A 19,100-nucleotide genomic window follows, 5' to 3' on the forward strand; every position below is an offset into this window, starting at 1 on the left:
TGAATGTATAATGGCACAAAATCAAGAGTTTTTGTTAAATAGTAGCACTGAGAGGAAAAACGCTGATGGGGCTCTTCTTCATGTAGCTACTCAAGGACCTAAGCTGACGGGTCTCAGCCATGTTCAACACATGGCTTATAAGGTTACCATGGCGATTCTCTCCCTTCCGGCTAGCAGAGAAGGAAGAATGGAAAAGTACTTGCAATGGCTTTTAATGAGCTGGAGCTGGATGGGAAGCACCTCTCTTCTATTTACATTCTATTGGCTAGACATTGTCACATGACCACAATTAAACATAACCGAGGCTGAAGATACTGTAACTATACAGTAACTATATGGTCATGAGGAAAAGAAGACTATGGATTTTCTTCCTTTTTTAAAAAATTAGTTAGTGGCTCCTGTCACTAACTGCCCTTCTGGTCACCATAGTCATGTTGACTCTTCTTCCCACACATCAAACATCCAATAATACTCTGAAAAGAGACTTAATGCATCCAGCTCAAGTGCATTGGCCATTGAGTTATTATATTTCTCTCTATTCAAACAAGAAGTATTTTTTGTGGTCCTTGAGCTGTAAACTAAGGAGAAAACTTCTTTCTCTACCTATACATATCTCTACATCAATAGCAGAGTAGAAATAAGCTAACTCCAGAGGCAGCTCAGTCAGTTAAGCCTCTGACTCTTGGTTTGGCTCAGGTCATGATCTCATGGTTCATGAGTTCGAGCCCTGCACTGGACACCTAAGGTAACTCCAGTAAAGACTCCAAGTGTGAGGAGAGGAAAATGGTAGACACACAGTAATCACAGAGTCATTGCAATGATGAAACCCTGCTGAGCAGGTATAGTGAAGTCACAATTCATGAGAGATGTACGAGTTCCAAGAATCTAATTCAACTCTCTGGGAGAAGCTACTGTGTCCACTGATCTTCATGCTTAGCTGTACCCACTGTGATATTTTTCCTTGCTCATCGTCATACATGGCCATATCTGAAGTGAACACTGGAAAGTATACTCACTTTTAGAGGTTAAAATCATCACTGTCTATTTACTACTAATGTAAGTTTGGGGAACTGAGGGTTGTTGTATGATCACAGAGTTTTACAATACTGGAAACGTTTTACTGGCAATACAATTCCCTCAAATTCTTAGTTGGCTTCTAATCTATTTGTTTCCAGTCAATTCCATGAGTCAGTAATAATCAACTCAATTCTTTTTCAGATTTAAACTTGGGCCTCTTTTACTGGTTTATTTAAATTTTTGTTTGTTTATCAACTTAGTTTACTTTCTTGCTCTCATGCCTTTCTCTCAACCTAATGGCAGCTGCTCTAGGATCTAAAACAAAATAATAGGCTTGAATGGGAAGGTAAGCCACTTAATTATTTTGAGATATAATTCACATACCATTGTATTCACCCACTTAAAGTATACAATTCAGTGGGTTTTCTTAGCATATTTATAGATATGTGCAACCTCAAATAATTTTAGAGCATTTTCATCACCTCATAAAGAAACTTCACTCCTTTTAGCTACCACATATCTACTTCTCCATCCCCCTAACTCTCAGCAAACTACTACTTTCCATCTCTAGATCTGATCTATTCTGGATATTTCATAAAAATGTGGTCATAAAATATATGATCTTTTATGACTGGTTCCTTTCACTTACCGTAATGTTTCCTTTTTTTTTTGTCATAAAATATGAATATTTTATTCCAGCTCTGGGAAATGAAAAAGTGGGGAACACATCCTTCCACACAACATTCTAATATAGCTGACATTAATTTAAAAAAGGTAAAACAATGTGTATATGTGTATCTTTATAAATATTTTTATGCCCACATACATATTTGCTCAGATCTTAATCTCATCAGTGTTTATATATTTACTCTAGTTTTGGGGTTTTTTTATAAACACCACTAAAAATCATTAAATACATCCCAATATTTCTACTTCTGCCTCTTTGTCAATCATTTAATATTGTTTGAATTAAAGTCACAGTTTGTGCTTTAATTACTTATGTGATTAGTCAAATTGTACATTACATTAGAAAATGTAAGGGAAAAACTTGGTTTAGGTTATATTCTATGTGTCACAGTTAACCTTCACATGATTTTTTCGTCATTATTTTCAACTTCACACATCCTGTAGTTCTCTATGCAGACTATTTCAGCTTCTAGTGCTGTACATATCTACATCTTCTGGATGGGACTGCCCATGATCCATGAACTTGGGGTCAGACATAAACTGTGCAGCACCTGAGGTAGATTCTGATTCTGTCTTTGTTTCAAAGATGAGTTCAGTTGGCAAAGGCACTGAGTGTTTCAGGTTCTGAGTTGTTTTTGCAGGTATTTCTATTTCAGCAGAGTTTTCTTCTATCTTGGGTTTTTCTTTCAGTTTAGAAAGTGACTCTTTTCTGTTGTTTTTTGTCCCCAATGATTTAACTGCTTCGTAAATTTGCTGGCTTGTAGTATATGCCTTTTTCCCAGTTACCTTTGCGATTATTACTGACTGAACTGGATAGCAAACAGTTGCTCCTAAAGTGGCCAGTCCCAGTGGATGAGCAATTTTCTTAAACCTAGAACCTTTTCTAGCTGAAAACAAGCCTGCTAATCCCAAAACTGTAATCCCTCCAATTTTTGGAAGAAAATCTCGAGGTGGGTTCTTCAGATAGATATAGGCATCTTTTCCATACTGTACTGTATCCATTATCCCACTTTTCACAAAAACATAAACACCCTTGCACCAGCCAATATAATGACCAGTTGTTGTGCGGATGTATGCAAAGCCCATTTGTAAATGACCAGGCTGTTCTTCAACATATTTAGACTGCAATGGTGGTGTGGTATATATGGGGAGCCTAAGAGCCGCCAAGTCTGTGACCTTCTCCGTCTAAGTTTTTATACGGCGGGCCTACCGTAATGTTTTCAAGGCACATGCATGTTGAAGTATGTATCAGTACTTCATTTCTTCCTTTTTATGGCTGAATAATATTGCACTGGATATAGACATATCGCATTTAAGATATCCACTTATAAGTTCTTGAATATTTGAATTATTTCTAACTTCTGGTTATTATAAATAATGCTATCACAAACATTTATGTACAACTCTTTCTGTGAACATATGTTTTCATTTCTTTTGGAGTGGAATTATTGGGTTATATGGTAACTCTAGGTTTAACCATTTGAGGAATTTCCAGACTGCTTTCCAGAATGGCTGAACCAATTTACATTCCCAACCTCAGTGTATGAGGATTTCAATTCCTGCAGTTACTCACCAAGTTTTTGTTAGCTGACTTTTTGATTATAGCCTTCCTAGTGGGTATCTCATTGTAGTTTTGATTTGCATTTTCTGGTCACTAAAGATATCAAGCGTGTTACAAATGTTTATTGATAATTTAGTATCTTCTTTGGAGAAATGTCTATTTGGTTCCTTTAACCATTTTTATATAGGGTCTCTTTATTATTGAGTTGTAAGAGTCCATCATATATTTTAGATACAAGGCCCTTATATATGAGATTTGCAAATATTTTTCCTATTCTGTGGTTTCTTTTTAAACTTTCTTGAAAGTCAATTGTAAAGAATTTAATTTATCTATTATTTTCCTAGCTGTTCATGCTTTTGGTGTCATATCTAAAAATCCATTAACAAATCTGAGATCATGATCATTTTTGATCATGTTTTCCTCTAAGAGCTGTATGGTCTTAGCACTTACATTTGGTGTTTGATCCATTTTATGTATATAGTGTGAGGTAAAGATCCAATTACATTGTTTTGCATATGGCCATCCAGTTATCCAATGCACCACTTGTTGAAGAAACTATTCTTTCACCATCAAATGGACATACTTGTCAAAAATCAGTTGACCATTGAAACATATTTTCTGGAATTTAAATTTTATTCCATAAATTACTATGTTTATTCTGATACCAGTACCACATTGTCTTGATTACTTTTGCTTTATAGTATGTTTTCAAAATTGGGAAGTATGAGTCCCTTAAATATATTAAAATGTTACAGTAGGAAATGTTCAACCATGAACATTCTCCCATTTATTTGGATTTTCTTTAATTTCTTTAAACAACATTTTATAGCTTGAAAAGTAAAAGTTTCGTTAAATTTATTCCTACACATTTGTTTATGCTATTGTATAATGAAATTATTTTCTTAATTTCATTTTATCCTGTTCATAGCAAGAAGATAGAAATACAATTGATTTGTTTATATTGACTTTATATCATCTCATCTTACTGAACACATTTCTTAGCTCTGTTTTTTACTGGATTCCATAAAATTTCCTGTGTACAAGATTATGTCATCTGTAAACAGATACTGTTTTACTTCTTCCTTTCCAATATGGATATCTTTTATTTATTATTCTTGCCGAATTACCCCTGACTAGAATCTCTATACAATGTTGAAAAAAACTACAGAGGTGGCTATTTTTGTCTTGTTCCTGATCTTAAGGAATAATAATAGTACTATTAAGTATCAAGCTAACTGTGGGCTTTCCATAGATGCCCCTTAACTGGTTAACGAAGTTCCCTCTAATCCTACCTTGGTGACTGTTTTTATCATGAAAGAGTGTTAGATTTTGTCAAATGTTTTTTTCTGAATCGATTGTGATGAGCACATGGGGCTTTTTTGGTTTTTCTTATTCTATTAATATGGTGTATTACGTTCATTGATTTTCAGATGTTAAATCAACCTTGTGTTCCTGGAATAAGTCCCACTTGGTCATGGCACTATTCTTTTATATATTACTAGATTCAGTTTGCTAATATTTTGTTGATGATTTTTTAGTTCACATTCATAAGAAATATTGGTTTATAGTTTTCTTATGATGTCTTTGGTGTTGGTATCAGAGGAATACAGCTTACAGGATATCCTTTTTTATATCCCTGTACTTTCAATCTATTTGTATCTTTACTTTTAATGTGTATCTCCTATAGATAGACAATAGTTGGTCTTGTTTGTTCAGCTAATCTGACAATTTCTACCTTTTAATTAGATTGTTCGTTCATATTTAGTACATTATGATATAGCTGAATTTATGTCTGTCATTTCATGTTTTGTCTATATTTCTCATGTCTTTCTTGTTTCCCTTCTCCTTTCTGCTTCATTCTGTGTTAAGTGAACATTTCCTACTGTAACATTTTAATATATTTAATGACTTTTTTTTTTTTTTTTTAGTTATTTCCTTAGTGGTGGCTCTGGGGCTTGCTATCCCTCTCTTTACATAGCAGAAGCAGCTTCAAAGTTATACTAACTTAATTTCAGTGAGATATAGAAATGCCACTCCTATATAGCTCTATTCCACTTCTACCATTTTGGGGAGTATTATTGTTATAGCTATTACATCTATAAATGTTATAAACCCAATAATACTTTTAATTTTATATATAATTTTACGTTCTTCAAAGAACTAAATGGAGAAGAGAAAGTGACTAAGAATTTATCGCTTTTGTTATATTAATCTTGTTATCATTTCTGGTTGTCATCACTTGTTCCTGTGAATTCAAGTTACCATCTGGAGTCGTTTCCTTAGCCCAATACAGCTTTGCTCCCACACACCTCCTTGTGCTATTATTGACAAATATATTACATTTCTATATGTTACAGGCCCAACAACACATTATATACATATGGCTTTATACAATTATTTTTAAAATCAGTTAAAAGAAAAAATGAGAATAAATATGCATTTGTACAGTCTATTAAAATTATATCATTTCCTATACATTTCCGTGCTCTTTTTTGCTTTATTTTGTTTGGATTTTAATTACTATCTAGAGTCACTTGCTTTCAGCTTGAAGAAATCCTTTCAGTATGTCTTATAAGTCAGGTCTTCTAGCAACAAATACTCCAAGTTTTACTTATCTGGGAGTATCTTTATTTTGCCTTTATTTTTCAAAGATAGGTTTGCTGGTTATAGGATTCTGGGTTGACAATGTTTTGTTTTGAGCATTTTAGAATATGTTATTCTACTACCTTCTGTCCTTCATTGTTTCTGATGAGAAGTCAAGGGTAAATCTTATATTGGGGTTCCCTTTGCAGTAGGGAGTCACTTTTCTCTTGCAGCCTTCAAGATGCTCTCCTTACCTTCACATGTCAGCATTTTTATATGGTTGTGTCTATCTGTAGATTTCTTTGTGTTGAGCTTCATTGGAGGTCATTGAACTTCACAGATGTGCAGGATAATGAATGTCAATAAATTTTGGAAACCATTAGCCATTATTTCTTAATATTTTTTTCTGTTACTTTCCCTTTCTTTTCTTTGCTGGTCCTCCCATGAGGTATATGTTGGATACTAATTGTGTCCCACATTTCTCTAAGGCACTGTTTATTTTTCTCACTCTTTGTCTCTCTGTTCTTTGGTTTGCATCACCTCTATTAATCTACAAGGTGTTAGGTCATTTCTTCTGCTAGTTCAGATATACAATTGAGCCCCTCTAGTAAACATTTTTATTTCAGTTATTACATCTTTTGACTCCTAATTTCCATTTGGTTCATACATATATATAGTTTCTTCTATATTTTTATGGATACTCCATATTTGATGCATTATCATCATGATAAAGTTTTTGGATGATGGGGGATTCATGGGGTCTGGAGCCAATGGCCAAGAAAGAATCCTTGAAAATGTCTTTGGTGCAAAAAATGTGATTTTATTAAAGCATGGGGATAGGACTCATGGGCAGGAAGAGCTGCACTGGGGTCCTATGGGGGGAGGGAGGATACCATTTTATCTATTCAGGGGAGATAAAGTCCAGAGGGAGTTTCCAAAGAGACTTTCACATGCTAAAGACTTACTGAGTCCTAGCTATTGTCAAGCTAAGGTTGTTTTACTCTCTAGCAAAGCATTAATATTAAGACAGTAGGGAGTTCCTGGACTTTAGGCTATGATGGGATTGCCTTTTTCTGGTAAACTGGTAGAGACTCTTAACAGTTTAACCATTCATTTGTTTTTCTCCTTTCCTGTTTTGGGGTAGCTGGGAGTGTCCAAGGAATATCATACATGTCCCAAGGTGGTGGGGGGGTGGGGGTAGAGTGCTAAGCTTGTGCTTTGCCCTTCAGCCTGCCTCACACTCCCTCATCAATCATATCCTCTTTTAAAAATTTGTAATTGTGGTTTCCATATTCTTTGAACATATTTGCAGTGTCTGTTTTGAAATTTTTGCTAAATTCAACATCTAGCTGTTCCCATAGGTAATTCTGTTCCCTGTTTGTTTGTTTGTTTGTTTGTTTTTCATCATTGGAAACTGAACATTTTAGACAATATATTATAGCAAATCTGAGTATTTGGTTCTCCACCGTCAGGTCTTGCTATTGATATTTAATTGCTTACTTGTTTAGTGACCGGGTGGATTTTTTCAGTAAAATCTTCTCTCAGAGTAAGTGTTTCTCCTCAAGGGGTACAGATTGGATAAACCCTCAGGATGTGCCAGGATGTCAGTGGTTTTGGCCAAGCTCTCTTTGACTATCTTTTCCCTGATCACACTCTTAAGTTCCACTAATTGCTGTCTGATTACTCTACTGTTTTCAACAGTGCCCTGGGGATAAATTGAGTCACAAACTAACACAATGAAGTTCAGGCTCTTTTGAAGGGACAGTTCCTAGGTCAGTGTTTGAGATTTGTTCTGACACTAAGGAGGACTCTTTGCAGCTGTCTCTTTCCCTTTTTCTCTCCAGAAAACTACACAGCCCACAATTTAGTCTACATCTCCAAAGAATCTATCAATCTCCTTTCACCACAACTTCTGTCATATCAAGAGTGCTCTAACCTTAAATCTCTCCATGCTCTGTTACAAAATAAAGCCAATTTATTGGAGATAAAATTTGGAGATACCTCTTTCATGGTTTATTTCTTCCACCTCCACATGCACCCCCTAGGAAAAGTCTCTGAGCCATGGCTGGGATGGAAAGGACAATGACATGTTTATCTCTAAATAACATTTCCACATTAGGAGCTTAGCACCCAGTAGAGTTGTGGGAGCAGCAACCCCAGGTCTTTTCAGCTTGTCTCTTTCAATGTGGAACCTCCCACCGCACAAACTAGGACAAGACTATCAGGGCCTCCATGTCCTTGATGGTGCCACACTCATGGTAGAGCCTCCAGCCCATGAGTAGAAGCTGGACAGAAAGGGAGTTATTTAGCCGCACTTGCCCACAGCTTAGCCTTACCAACAGGTAACTGGAGCAGGATAGGGAACGCTGATGTCCTGCCCTGCCCAGGAAGATAGCCCTCCAACTGGGAGCTAGAAGGGAAAGTCTATTCTTCTCATAATGTGAACCTTCTGTTGCTGCCTTTGTTCTTGGCTGTAACAGTCTGAGTAGAGTTTCTGTCTTCCTGAGCTGAGATGCAAAGGGAGGGCATGGGTCTTGGTTCAAAGACTACATACTCTCACCAATTCTAACAGATTTTCTTGAATAAATATTTCTTCATTTGCTGTATGTCCACACTGTCATTTTCAGAGACTAATTTAAAATTTTTCATCTTGTTTTACTGGGGAGAAGATCGGAGAAGTTCCTCATATTGCCATGCCAGAAATAGCACTCCCAACCCCCTTAATTTTATCTTTGCTCTAGTGGTGAGTCAGGTTTTTTTTCTTTTTTTTTTTTAATGAGAGCATTATTGGGACTTTGACGTCACAGTCTTTTCCAGCCTTTTTGCCTACTGTTTGGATTAGAGAAGCAGCCTTTCCATTCCTAGGAGGTCATTTATATTTGCACATCAGCCTCTTCTTTCCTGGTCTCATCTCATCCTTATAATACCATGTTGAATACAGCAAAGAGCAACACACAATTATTCTTACTCTTTCTAACAACTTTTCCTAAACTAGCTGGCTCAGTATATCTGTCTTCTGGGTTGTTCCAGGCAATTGTTTTACCAAATGTTTAGTCACTTCATAACACAAATCTCCAATATTTCTATTCCCCAATATCTGTTTCATTACCTTCTGTAGACCAACTATTATAAACAAATGACCCATATTTTAAGTTTTTGATATGGCAGCAATATACCTCAAAATACGAATTTCTGTTTTAATTAGGTAAGGTGTATCATTAAAATAAATAAACCCTATTAAAATTTATTTCTTATTCATATAATACTCCTGGGCTGGAATGGCCTTTCTCAAACTAATATAGAAATTTAAAAAAATAAACTACTTTATGATGAATCTGCAGGATATCTTTCACACAACACACAATCTAAAATATATTTTTATCTTACTTAAAAGTAGGAAAGTCTATAAAACCTCTCTAGTATAGATTTAAAAGATTTTGGTGAGTATTTACATGCACAAAGCATTATTACCCTGAAATATTTTTTGGGGGGGGGGATTTGCAAGCATGTTGAGAGGAGCATTTACAAAACTTTCAAGGAAAGTTTTATTTCCTGAGGTCCTTATATTTTACACATTGTGGGAGATAAAATTTGGAGGGAGAAACACTGGCTCCCCATTCTCATATTTTCGCAAAGGGATGGAATATCCACTCCACTCTAGAAGGGAAAATTAATGGGGGAAGAGGCATTTTAAGCTTCTTTCTGCTTCCCACTCAATCCCATGGTGTTCTGAGCTGAACTGTGCACACAAACATCCCAGTCATAAGTTGAGATCCTAACCCTTCAGTGCCTCAGAACATGACTGTATTTAGAGACAGGGTTTTTACAAAGATAATTAAGGTAACATGATTTACATGAATTCATATCGGGGTGCTTGTCCAATATGACTTTCTTTTTATAAGAAGAAATTAGGAAAGAGACAATATGGAGACAGAGAGACAACCATATAAGGGAGACACAGTGAGAAGATGGCCATCTTCAAGCCAAGGAGACAGACCTTAAGAAAAACCAACCCTGCCAACTTCTTGATCTCAGACTCATGGACACTAGAGCTGTAAAAAATAAATAAATAATTTTCTGTTGTTTAAGCCAGTCTGTGGTATGTTGTGATGGCAGCCCCGATAAAGTAATGAACATGGCGAGAAGGATAATATATAATTGGTAAATTTAGGAGAAGTAACAGGGCACACTTACTACCTTCTGACAGTAAAGAGTAGCTAGTGAGCAAGGCACTTATTCATTTATCCAGAAGATAGCTATTAACTACATACTATAGACTGGGTGCTGCATTAGATGTTGCTAATTAAGTAGTAAAACATTCAGATTTGGCCCTTGCCTGCAAGAAACTTGGAAGCTAATGGAGAGGGGGAGAAATGAAGAAACTCTGTATACACAAGAGACCCAGAATATGGAGAAAAGCTGGTAGCCCCATCTATTCCTAGGGAAATCAAAGGAGCTGACACCCATATCTATCTACATTGGGTAGCAGGAGCTAGGGGAAAATGGAGACTGTGGGTCAAAGTAGCCAGCCAAAAGAATTTTCTGATCTGCTGACCAGATTATTTTGATCCTACGGTGATGAGGGGAGGCTCCCCTTGGATGGTAATTAACAGATGGAACAGGGCTTGGATATTGGCCACAGAGACAATTACTGGTTAAGGGTTTCTCTTGTTTTCTAATGACTGGCTTATGGCTATCACCAAAACCTTACTGATTAACTCAAGTAGAGAAATATATAAAGCAAGCTCTAAATAATGTGTGATCAAACTTAACACATTTCAGTAATGGCACATAGTTTGCTTAATAGTTACTTAATAGTGGTGTGGAAAATAATGAGGAAAGCACAGGCTTTGGAACTGAAGACAATGTCAAAAGAAATATATACATGAGTATTAAGGAAGTGCCAACTACTGAGGAGAGAGTAGTGAGAAGAAAAAAATGTGGTCCCTGTTACTTATGAACTTGGGAAAATTATTTAATCTCTTCGAATCAATATTCTTATATGATGAATCAGGGTCATGTTAGCTATTTTGAAAAGCTCTTACAAAAAATAAATGGAAAAACAAAGGCATTTAAAATTACTTAGCATAGAGCCTGGAAAATAGCTATGTGTTGAATGTTATTTCTTTCTCTATTCTGTCCGCCTTTGCTCTCTACAAAAAGTACCAACTTAAAGAGTCCCTTTGGGTATTCTTCAGTGAGTTACCAAATATCAAAAATCTTCATAGCCAAAATCTAAGGCTTAGAGAAAGATGACAGAAAGAGGCTGGATTTTGTGTTTGAGTAAACCCTTGAACTACCATGGATAAAACTTTTAGAATCTTTAGTGTATTCTAAAAGGTGTGTGTGTGTGTGTGTGTGTGTTATTTCTTCTCTATTTTGCCAGTTGCCTCATCCTTATCTCTATAGTACTAAACTCAGAGCAAAGAGCAAAAGTGAATGTCAAAAAGAATAATCTGTAGGCACTAAAATAAAAATAATCCATCCTCTTAAAGCATTAAGAATGATCTTATGTTTTTCCGAGCAGAATACTAACATATACATTCAGTAATATAAAACTATCTCCCCTTTCTTCAGAAAAAGATAAAAGCAATGCAAGATAGGGAAGTGAAGACAATGTCTTCATTACAGAGATGAATCAATCTCTGTAATCTTTAAAATGATGCTGAAAATAGCAGAGAACATATAGTTCAGATAACATATCAATACGGGTGTGTTATCTGTATTGTATTGAGCCAAGATTCTCCGTGTACCCAAGCAATTGCCTGTTTGGTTAAGCACTGTAGGAAGAATGCTTCCTTCCTTTTCATACCTTCAGGTAGTAGCCTCAAATACTCACAGAACCTACTTTACTTAGTCATAATCTCAAAAGATTTCATTTGGTGCACTATGCCCCCAAATTATGCTCAAATCCTACAGTCTTATCTCTAAAACAATGAAGTCAATAAATTGCAGATTCTAAAGGCAATATATCCCTTTCTCTTAATTTTTTTTTCTTTTTATTTATTTTTGAGAGAGAGGGAGAACGAGCATGAGCAGGGCAAGGGCAGAAAGAGGGAGAGAGAATCCAAAGCAGGTTCCAGGCTCTGAGCTGTCAGCACAGAGCTGAACGCAGGGCTGGAACTCATAGACTGTGAGACTATGACCTGAGCCAAAGTCAGACGCTTAACTGACTGAGCCACTCAGGCACCCTTTTCTCTTATTTTTGTCATCCCTTCTGATTAATCCATACCCTGTGAATCAGAAGAATTTTGATTTCGGATAAAATGCTAACTTTTCCAATAGAACTCCTGCTTTTATTTTAATCCCAAATTCTTCCCAACCATCTTTGCCAAATTTGCATTTGAAACAAAGTTGGGCTAGATTTAGATTTAATCTACTATCCTTCACATAGATCAATTATTTTCTTCTATGCAAGGTACCACGTTAAGCTCGTAAGGGATGGCCAAGATATAAAGCAGCAGAGTAATTGTTACGCTCAGACATAAAACCATACAAAACTAAATAATAGTCTCTATTCACTTTTGTACATAAATGTATACCCCTTTCATGACCAAATAAATAAAAAGCTAAAAAAAGCCTTTGTCTTTAACTCATTTGGCTGCATGTAAAATCTCTATAGCTGTGGTGTATAACGAAATCACCCCCTGTTCAGAGATCCCTACAAAATCTGCACTCGGCAAGTTCATTTAAGACAGAACATTCCCACAATTTGAACACAGTGTTAGCAGTATAATAAGCAGAGAACAATCTTCTGGGTAATACCAAAGTTTACTTAAACAGATTGATAACGTGCTCACCAAAACCTATCAGGCACAGTTTTTACGGTTTGTTCCCTTCTGTATGACTTACCCACCAAGCAATAAGTACAATTACTGAATTTCATTGTAAATGCCCAGACCCCCTGATGCGTACTGATAGGAAATCATCCAATAATAGCAATGTCATTTCTCTCCGTAACTCACAGTTTTTGTGGCTGTCAGAAAATATATACACTTCATTAAAATCAAAAAATAAAAAGGGTACATGTAGAGAAAACAAGAAGTTTAAAAAAAAAACCCGTCGTTATTCTCTCTATCCTTAATATCTCCCTCTTCCCCACAGATCTCTTTAAAAATCCTTCCCTTGATGCTCATTGATAAACTTGGCCAATCAAAATATCTCAACAAGAAGTAACTGGTCCCACAAAACCCAATATGATTTCCGTAGCCACAGCCATGACCTTTCACTTTTCCTTTTTGGTTACAAAGCTGCCTTAGTGGTCATTCAAATCCTGAAAGTGTTAAGTGGGAGTAGTCATAAATCAGCATTTTAAAGTCTGCTGCCAGCGTGAACTCACTATATTTAAAAGGAGAGGGGGAGATTTAAGGTCACACACAACAGGACTTCACAGTTGTTAAAAGTCAGCTTTCTGGTGATCTGGTAACTCTGAAATATGAACATCTCTTTAAAAATTCTAGTTGTCTACCTGAAAAGCATATGCAGATATAAACATATACCCACCAAATGTTGGAAATAACAAAAATAAAGTGAAATATTTACAGGGTGAAATATCCCAAAATTAAAAAAAAAAAAATTTAAAGGACATTTAAGTGGAGGATTTTATTTGAAAATACTTATGTGGCTTTTTCTATATATAAAATTAGGTATCAATGCTTTTATTTCTCTATTATTAAAATTAGAAACAATAACAAAAAGCAGAGGGTTATATCAAATTCCCTTGTGACTTGAACAATCAGGTGAAACTGATTCATACATTTCCTTGATGAATGCAAAATGTATAAGGACATGTGTTCTGTAAAGATTCAATGTTTGTGGTGCAAATCTTGAAATAAATTAATTTGAGCTAAAATATTCCTACATCGTGATGCAAATAAGTTTGGACATAATATTTTTTTCAGTAAATTTGGCCAAATGTATAGTTTAGTAATTGGGCACTTCCAAAACAATCGGTTATTTAAATGAAGTCTGCTTTTTTTGGAGGACACACTTTATAACGTGTCTTAGCCAGTAGAAATAAGGAGCCAGATTATAGTGTCTATCACATCTCCAGACACACACACATAGTTAGTTGAATATGGCAAAAATTCTCTAAAACAGGGCTGGTCAGATTTTAGTAGAAAAGGCAGCCGTCTACATGACATGCATCGGGAAATACTAAAGAGCGTCTTTGCCAAAAATATCTGTTCCATTCCCCATGTTCTTATTACCATTTCTCCTGTAGCATTTAGAATTCTAATCACAAGTCATTATTTTTGCGCATCATTAAAAATCTTTACCAGAAAGCAAGGATATTATCTAAGAAGCCATTAATAAGTCATTAACACCTTACCTTGAATTAAATCAATCAGACCGTACAGATAGTTTACTTAAAGGCCCTGAGGGGGTATATATAATACCAAACAGGTAATCTTGATGAGAGCAGGGATTTAAAAAACACAAACGTTAGGCCATTTTACAAGAAGAGCCCCTAAAACACCCGTTGGTTTGTCAGGAGAGGCAGAATTACAGAGGGTCGTAAACGCGGAGGTTAGAGATGTGGTGGGGAGAAAAACTATAGCATCACTTCCCTCCAAACCAACTAATTAACACCTGAGTATGACTGACAGCTGTTAGAAGACAGTCACAGCATGTGATTGATGCTCACAGCCTAAGTAATACAGGCTTCTGCTGCTGCTCTCAATGCTGCATTCCGGAACCATTTCCATTTTGAGTGAGGTCTGGGTTTCCCAGCACTGGCAGGTACCTGATCTTAGTCCGAACCCAAGCGTAGGGAGGCAGCAAACATACGTTAACATTTTAGGGTGAGACACAAGTCAAATGGAAGACTTGGGTACAATGCCATCAGTCACATTATTCATAGAAATCAAACAGTCAATTACTGAATTATCAAAGTTGTATCCAGATAGTTCGAAGGCAAGTAATTAACATCAGTTACTGGAAGGAGTGTAGCCAGGGAGGACATACAACGTGGTAGATGATTGATTGGACCGCCATCTCCAGGCAGATGACCTGACAGGCGGGGTGAGTGACCCTGTCCCCACACTGAGCCACACCCTCACTCACAGCCCAGCATCCAGCGTTCCAAAAGCCTTCAGACTGTTGGCCTATAATCACATACATCGCTCTTATATTCAATAAAGGAGACTTCAAAATAACAGTATTTTGTTGAAAATTACACTAGTGGAAATTCTCTGAAGTAAATTAATGATAAAAGAATAAAGCTGTTAAATGAATATATTTTTCATGCTTCGGGGCTATGTGTTTAACAGTTTTCTAACTGTTCATTCATTTATAAAAAATACTTCAGTTATTATCTCCTAGAGTTGAAATTAGATATTTAATTGACTGGAGGGAATGAAAGTCACTCACTTTTACATACGGCAACTATTTTAAAATATTTCTAAAAAATGCTTCAAAAGACCACCATCAGCCCAAATTCTTGGCAAACATTCTTGTGTGTATATATAGCTGTTTTATAAATGCCATGCTGTATGAGCTAACTCCTTCAGAAACGTGTTTATCTTAATTAGGAAAGTCAACAGACTTTTAATGGGAAGAAATGGGTATTTTTCTCTGTGGTATCGAAGGCATCAAAGGCCCAGCTCTTCTGCCAAACCAATCTTCCTTCCTGCTTGCCTTCCAAACCCAGGTGATTGGAGACAGCTGAGCAGGCATTTTTCCCAATTTTTCCAGTCTTTGCTCTTTGCTGTCTCTCTCTCTCTCTCTCTCTCTGCCACTCTGTGTTGATTTTTAGTGGTTGTTTTGTTTTGTTTTGTTTTGTTTGTGTTTTTGCCTCAGGAAACCTAGGGATATTCATGGCACTGAGGCAAATAATATGGAATTAAAAACTAAATTCTTGAGGCCTTCTCCTAGCAACAAGGCCATCACCATCTGTTCAGAAGACAAGCCGGCCATTATCCACTGCGTTCTTTGTACAAACTCCATCACCTGTGAGTGAGAAACAAAAACCTCTGTCCCTTCCTGGGTTCCCTCTTTGTGACAGAGAAAGTGGTCTGTTTCCCTCTGACAGTAAAACCTAAATCAAACAACTGTGACTGGAAGTTCTTCTAGCAAACTGAAAGCTCTAGATCCAAAGGGCCTAACTGGCCATTTCAAAATATCTGATAATTGTCATCTGTATGTAATAAAACACGACAAAAATATATTGTTGGTGTATTTTGGTAGCTTTTTATTTTATTATTTAAATTTAAAAAGAACAAATGGAATGTATCTCTATTTTGGGGGGCCAAATGTCTTTTTGTTTCATTTCGCTTCAAATTTTTCTTTTCACCTTTCAAAAAACACATCAAAATTTATATTTTGAAAGTGGCATTAAAATGTTATTTCAGGGACTTCGGGATAAGAGTCAATTTATTTAGACATCTCCTTTAATTCACGATAAAATTTTTTCCTTGGGAAAATGTTTAAAATGGTGAAGACAGTAGCTTCCTTATATTTCATACAGTAAAATTTACACTATTAGGAATAAACAAGGTCTGTTTCCTCTCCCAAAATAGTTCAGTGCAAAGGAAGAGAATATCTGTAGATAGAGGATTTGAGACCCCTAGCCAGAGTCTGAAGTCCAGATAAGAGAAAATATGAGACAATTCTGGATTATTTTCCTCCTAGAAGGAAATACACATGAAGATAGAATCCAATAAGTTAATAAAGAATAGATTTATTGAATGCCTATCGTGTGCCAATCAGTGTGTAATATACTATTGAGCATTATTTTTTAATTTGTTATGGTTTTCATGAAAAGTACATTAACAAAAAATATCCCTCAAATCCTAGAAGATATTAGTTCTATGATTGTAACTAATGTTTGGTTGATGTATTCCTCTAAAATCCCTTTTTCCTACATGTCTCATCATATCTTCATGAAGAGCCTATCAGGCAGATTGAGCAGTGATCCATTTAAAGATGAGGAGATCAGGGACTCCTGGTGGTTCAGTGGGTTGTTAAGTGTCCGACTTTAGCTCAGGTCATGATCTCACGGTTCGTGGGTTTGAGCCCTGTGTTGGGCTCTGTGCAGACAGCTCAGAGCCTGGATCCTGCTTCTGATTCTGTGTCTCCCTCTGCACTTCCCCTTTCTCTCTCTCTCTCTCTCTCTCTCTCTCTCTCTCTTAAATCCAAGTTCAGAGAGGCGTCCTGCTTGCCCATGGCTCCCCAGGAAAAGAATCCAAAATCTACTTGGTCCAAATTTGGGACTTAACTCTTGTCTTTTAAAAAAGGCATTATTTATATGTGTACATTCCAAAAGGAAACACAGATGAATGCAAAGACTCAAGCTTAAACAGCAATAGCTCTTCATTCTCTTGGACAAATTACTGACATACCTGTTGGCTGATGTTCAAAAATATCATTTATGTCTTATGTAGGCTTCAGTTTGTGAGCCAGTGTTCCCAAAATTATTTGTAAAATATGAACTGAAGTTATCTGTGTGGCTTTTAATTACCTTCCTTCTTAGATTGCATCTTGTATTCCTATCATCTGCATCTTGGGCACTAAAAATTTCCTACATGTTTCCCACATGGCTTTTGCTAAAATTTTCCTCACGACAGCCACAGTAGAACATCCTTGCCTATGAGATAGGAATTCTGAGAAGCAGTGAAATCGTTCCCTTCATCCCATCTGTGAAGATGTTTGATCTGAGGGAAATGAATTCCCAGTGTTGGGCTAGTTTTAGGGGATGGAAAAATATATCTGTCTGGTTAGACCTAATCAGAATAGGACAAAGGCACCCATGAAAATGGTAGCAGAAGGGGTACATGGGTGGCTCACTCAGTGAAATGGCTGACTCTTGGTTTCCACTCGGGTCATGATCTCATGGTCTGTGAATTCAAGCACTGCATCCGGCTCTGTAGTGAGAGCAAGGAGCCTGCTTGGAATTCTCTCTCTCCTTCTCTCACTCTGTCCCTCCTCTGCTCACTCACTCTTTCTCTTTTCCTCTCTCAAAATAAATAACTAACCTAAAAAATTTTTAAGGGAAAAGGTAACAAAATAAGATATATAGGGAGATCACAGCAGGATACTTTGACCCAATAAATAGGTAGTCAGATGATGAAAGGAAACCTCTTATGTGTCAAAATTATTGCTTTTAGTCAACTGGGGCCACTTGGTTGTATTAAATATTATAAAATGTTATATTTACCAAGATATAGTTCAAAGATATGTGCAGGATCATAGATTCTAGGTAGATGCCACGTGGAATGAGAACTGAGTGGTATAGCTTTAGCAATGTAGTCAACTCAGTTTCAAGCCTAAAACAAAATGATTTTTCAGAAGATTATTTTTCCCCACAAGATAAAATGCAAATATAAAAACATTTATGTAGACAACAGTATTCCCAACCCCTATGTCTAGATTAACTTAAAAGGTGTTAGTGATCCTAACAGCGATGTTTTGATCCCCATTTGGTCTGGTGACCTCACTGTTTCTGTCCTTGAGTATAGAACATAGTCTTTCCCTTATAGTCCTTTATAAGCATGTGCTGGTGATCACAAAGGAGAAGAAAGGGAAAAGTAATAAAATGGGCCAGCAGATTAAGGAAATTGCATTTATGCTCCTCAGTTATAAAACTCAACATAAGATACACACATTTTGGGGGTACCTGGGTGGCTCAGTCAGTTGAGCGTCCAACTTCGACTTCAGCTCAGGTCATGATCTCACAGTTTGGGAGTTTGAGCCTCATGTTGGGCTCTGTGTGGATAGCTCGGAGCCTGGAATCTGCTTTAAACTCTGTGTCTCCCTTTCTCTCTCTCTCTCTCTCTCTGTCTCTCTCTCTGCCCCTCCCCCAATCACACTCTTTCTCTCTCTCAAAAATAAAGTTTTTAATTAAAAAAAGATACACATATCATGGAAGTAAAAAGATTCGTTTTAGCTGGAGTGACCATTCCAGTTTGCAAGGCTTCAGATAGCCCTTGAGATGAGGAAACTTGAGTTCTGTGATTGGAAAAACCCCAGGCAAACTGGGGTGAGTTGGTCGCCCCACTCAGCTAGGAGATAAATGCACCTGAGTAGTAGAAATCTAGGGTTTCAAGCTTCTTAATTTATGCAAGGACTTCTGCAATGTTTGCCAATACCAAGGCCATTGCTTGTCTTCCCTCCCGGTCTCATGTTGCACTACAATCAGAAGTGATGCTTGCCTTCCTCATCTCCTGCCTGTTGTTGAGTTATTCGTTCACCCCATTATGCATCTACGTCCCTTTACTAAGCATGAGTGCCTGATAATTTCTTATTAAGGTGA

General features: G+C 36.6%; 1 protein-coding gene across 1 annotated transcript; it reads right to left on the bottom strand.

Moving 5' to 3' along the window:
* Positions 1–2,166: 2,166 nt before the first annotated feature.
* Positions 2,167–14,971, bottom strand: LOC120223878 (MICOS complex subunit MIC27-like). Its single transcript, XM_039222121.1, has 2 exons — positions 14,816–14,971; positions 2,167–2,889 (listed from the first exon to the last, which is right to left on the bottom strand). Exons 1-2 carry the CDS (start codon positions 14,969–14,971, stop codon positions 2,167–2,169), a joined length of 879 nt encoding a protein of 292 aa, XP_039078052.1.
* Between the last annotated feature and the right edge of the window lie 4,129 nt (positions 14,972–19,100).

The sequence above is a fragment of the Hyaena hyaena genome, unplaced genomic scaffold, assembly GCF_003009895.1.
Source record: "Hyaena hyaena isolate Hyena2069 unplaced genomic scaffold, ASM300989v1 scaffold_1055, whole genome shotgun sequence".
In the NCBI taxonomy this organism is placed as follows: Eukaryota; Metazoa; Chordata; class Mammalia; order Carnivora; family Hyaenidae; genus Hyaena; species Hyaena hyaena.

Bases quoted from the DNA above. Each gene is read 5' to 3' on its own strand.
- LOC120223878 (XM_039222121.1), bottom strand. From the start codon at position 14,971: ATGTATGTGATTATAGGCCAACAGTCTGAAGGCTTTTGGAACGCTGGA. The intron at 2,890-14,815 runs GTATGTCCTCCC...ATAAAAACTTAG, and splicing joins AATCAATCATCTACCACGTT to ACGGAGAAGGTCACAGACTT.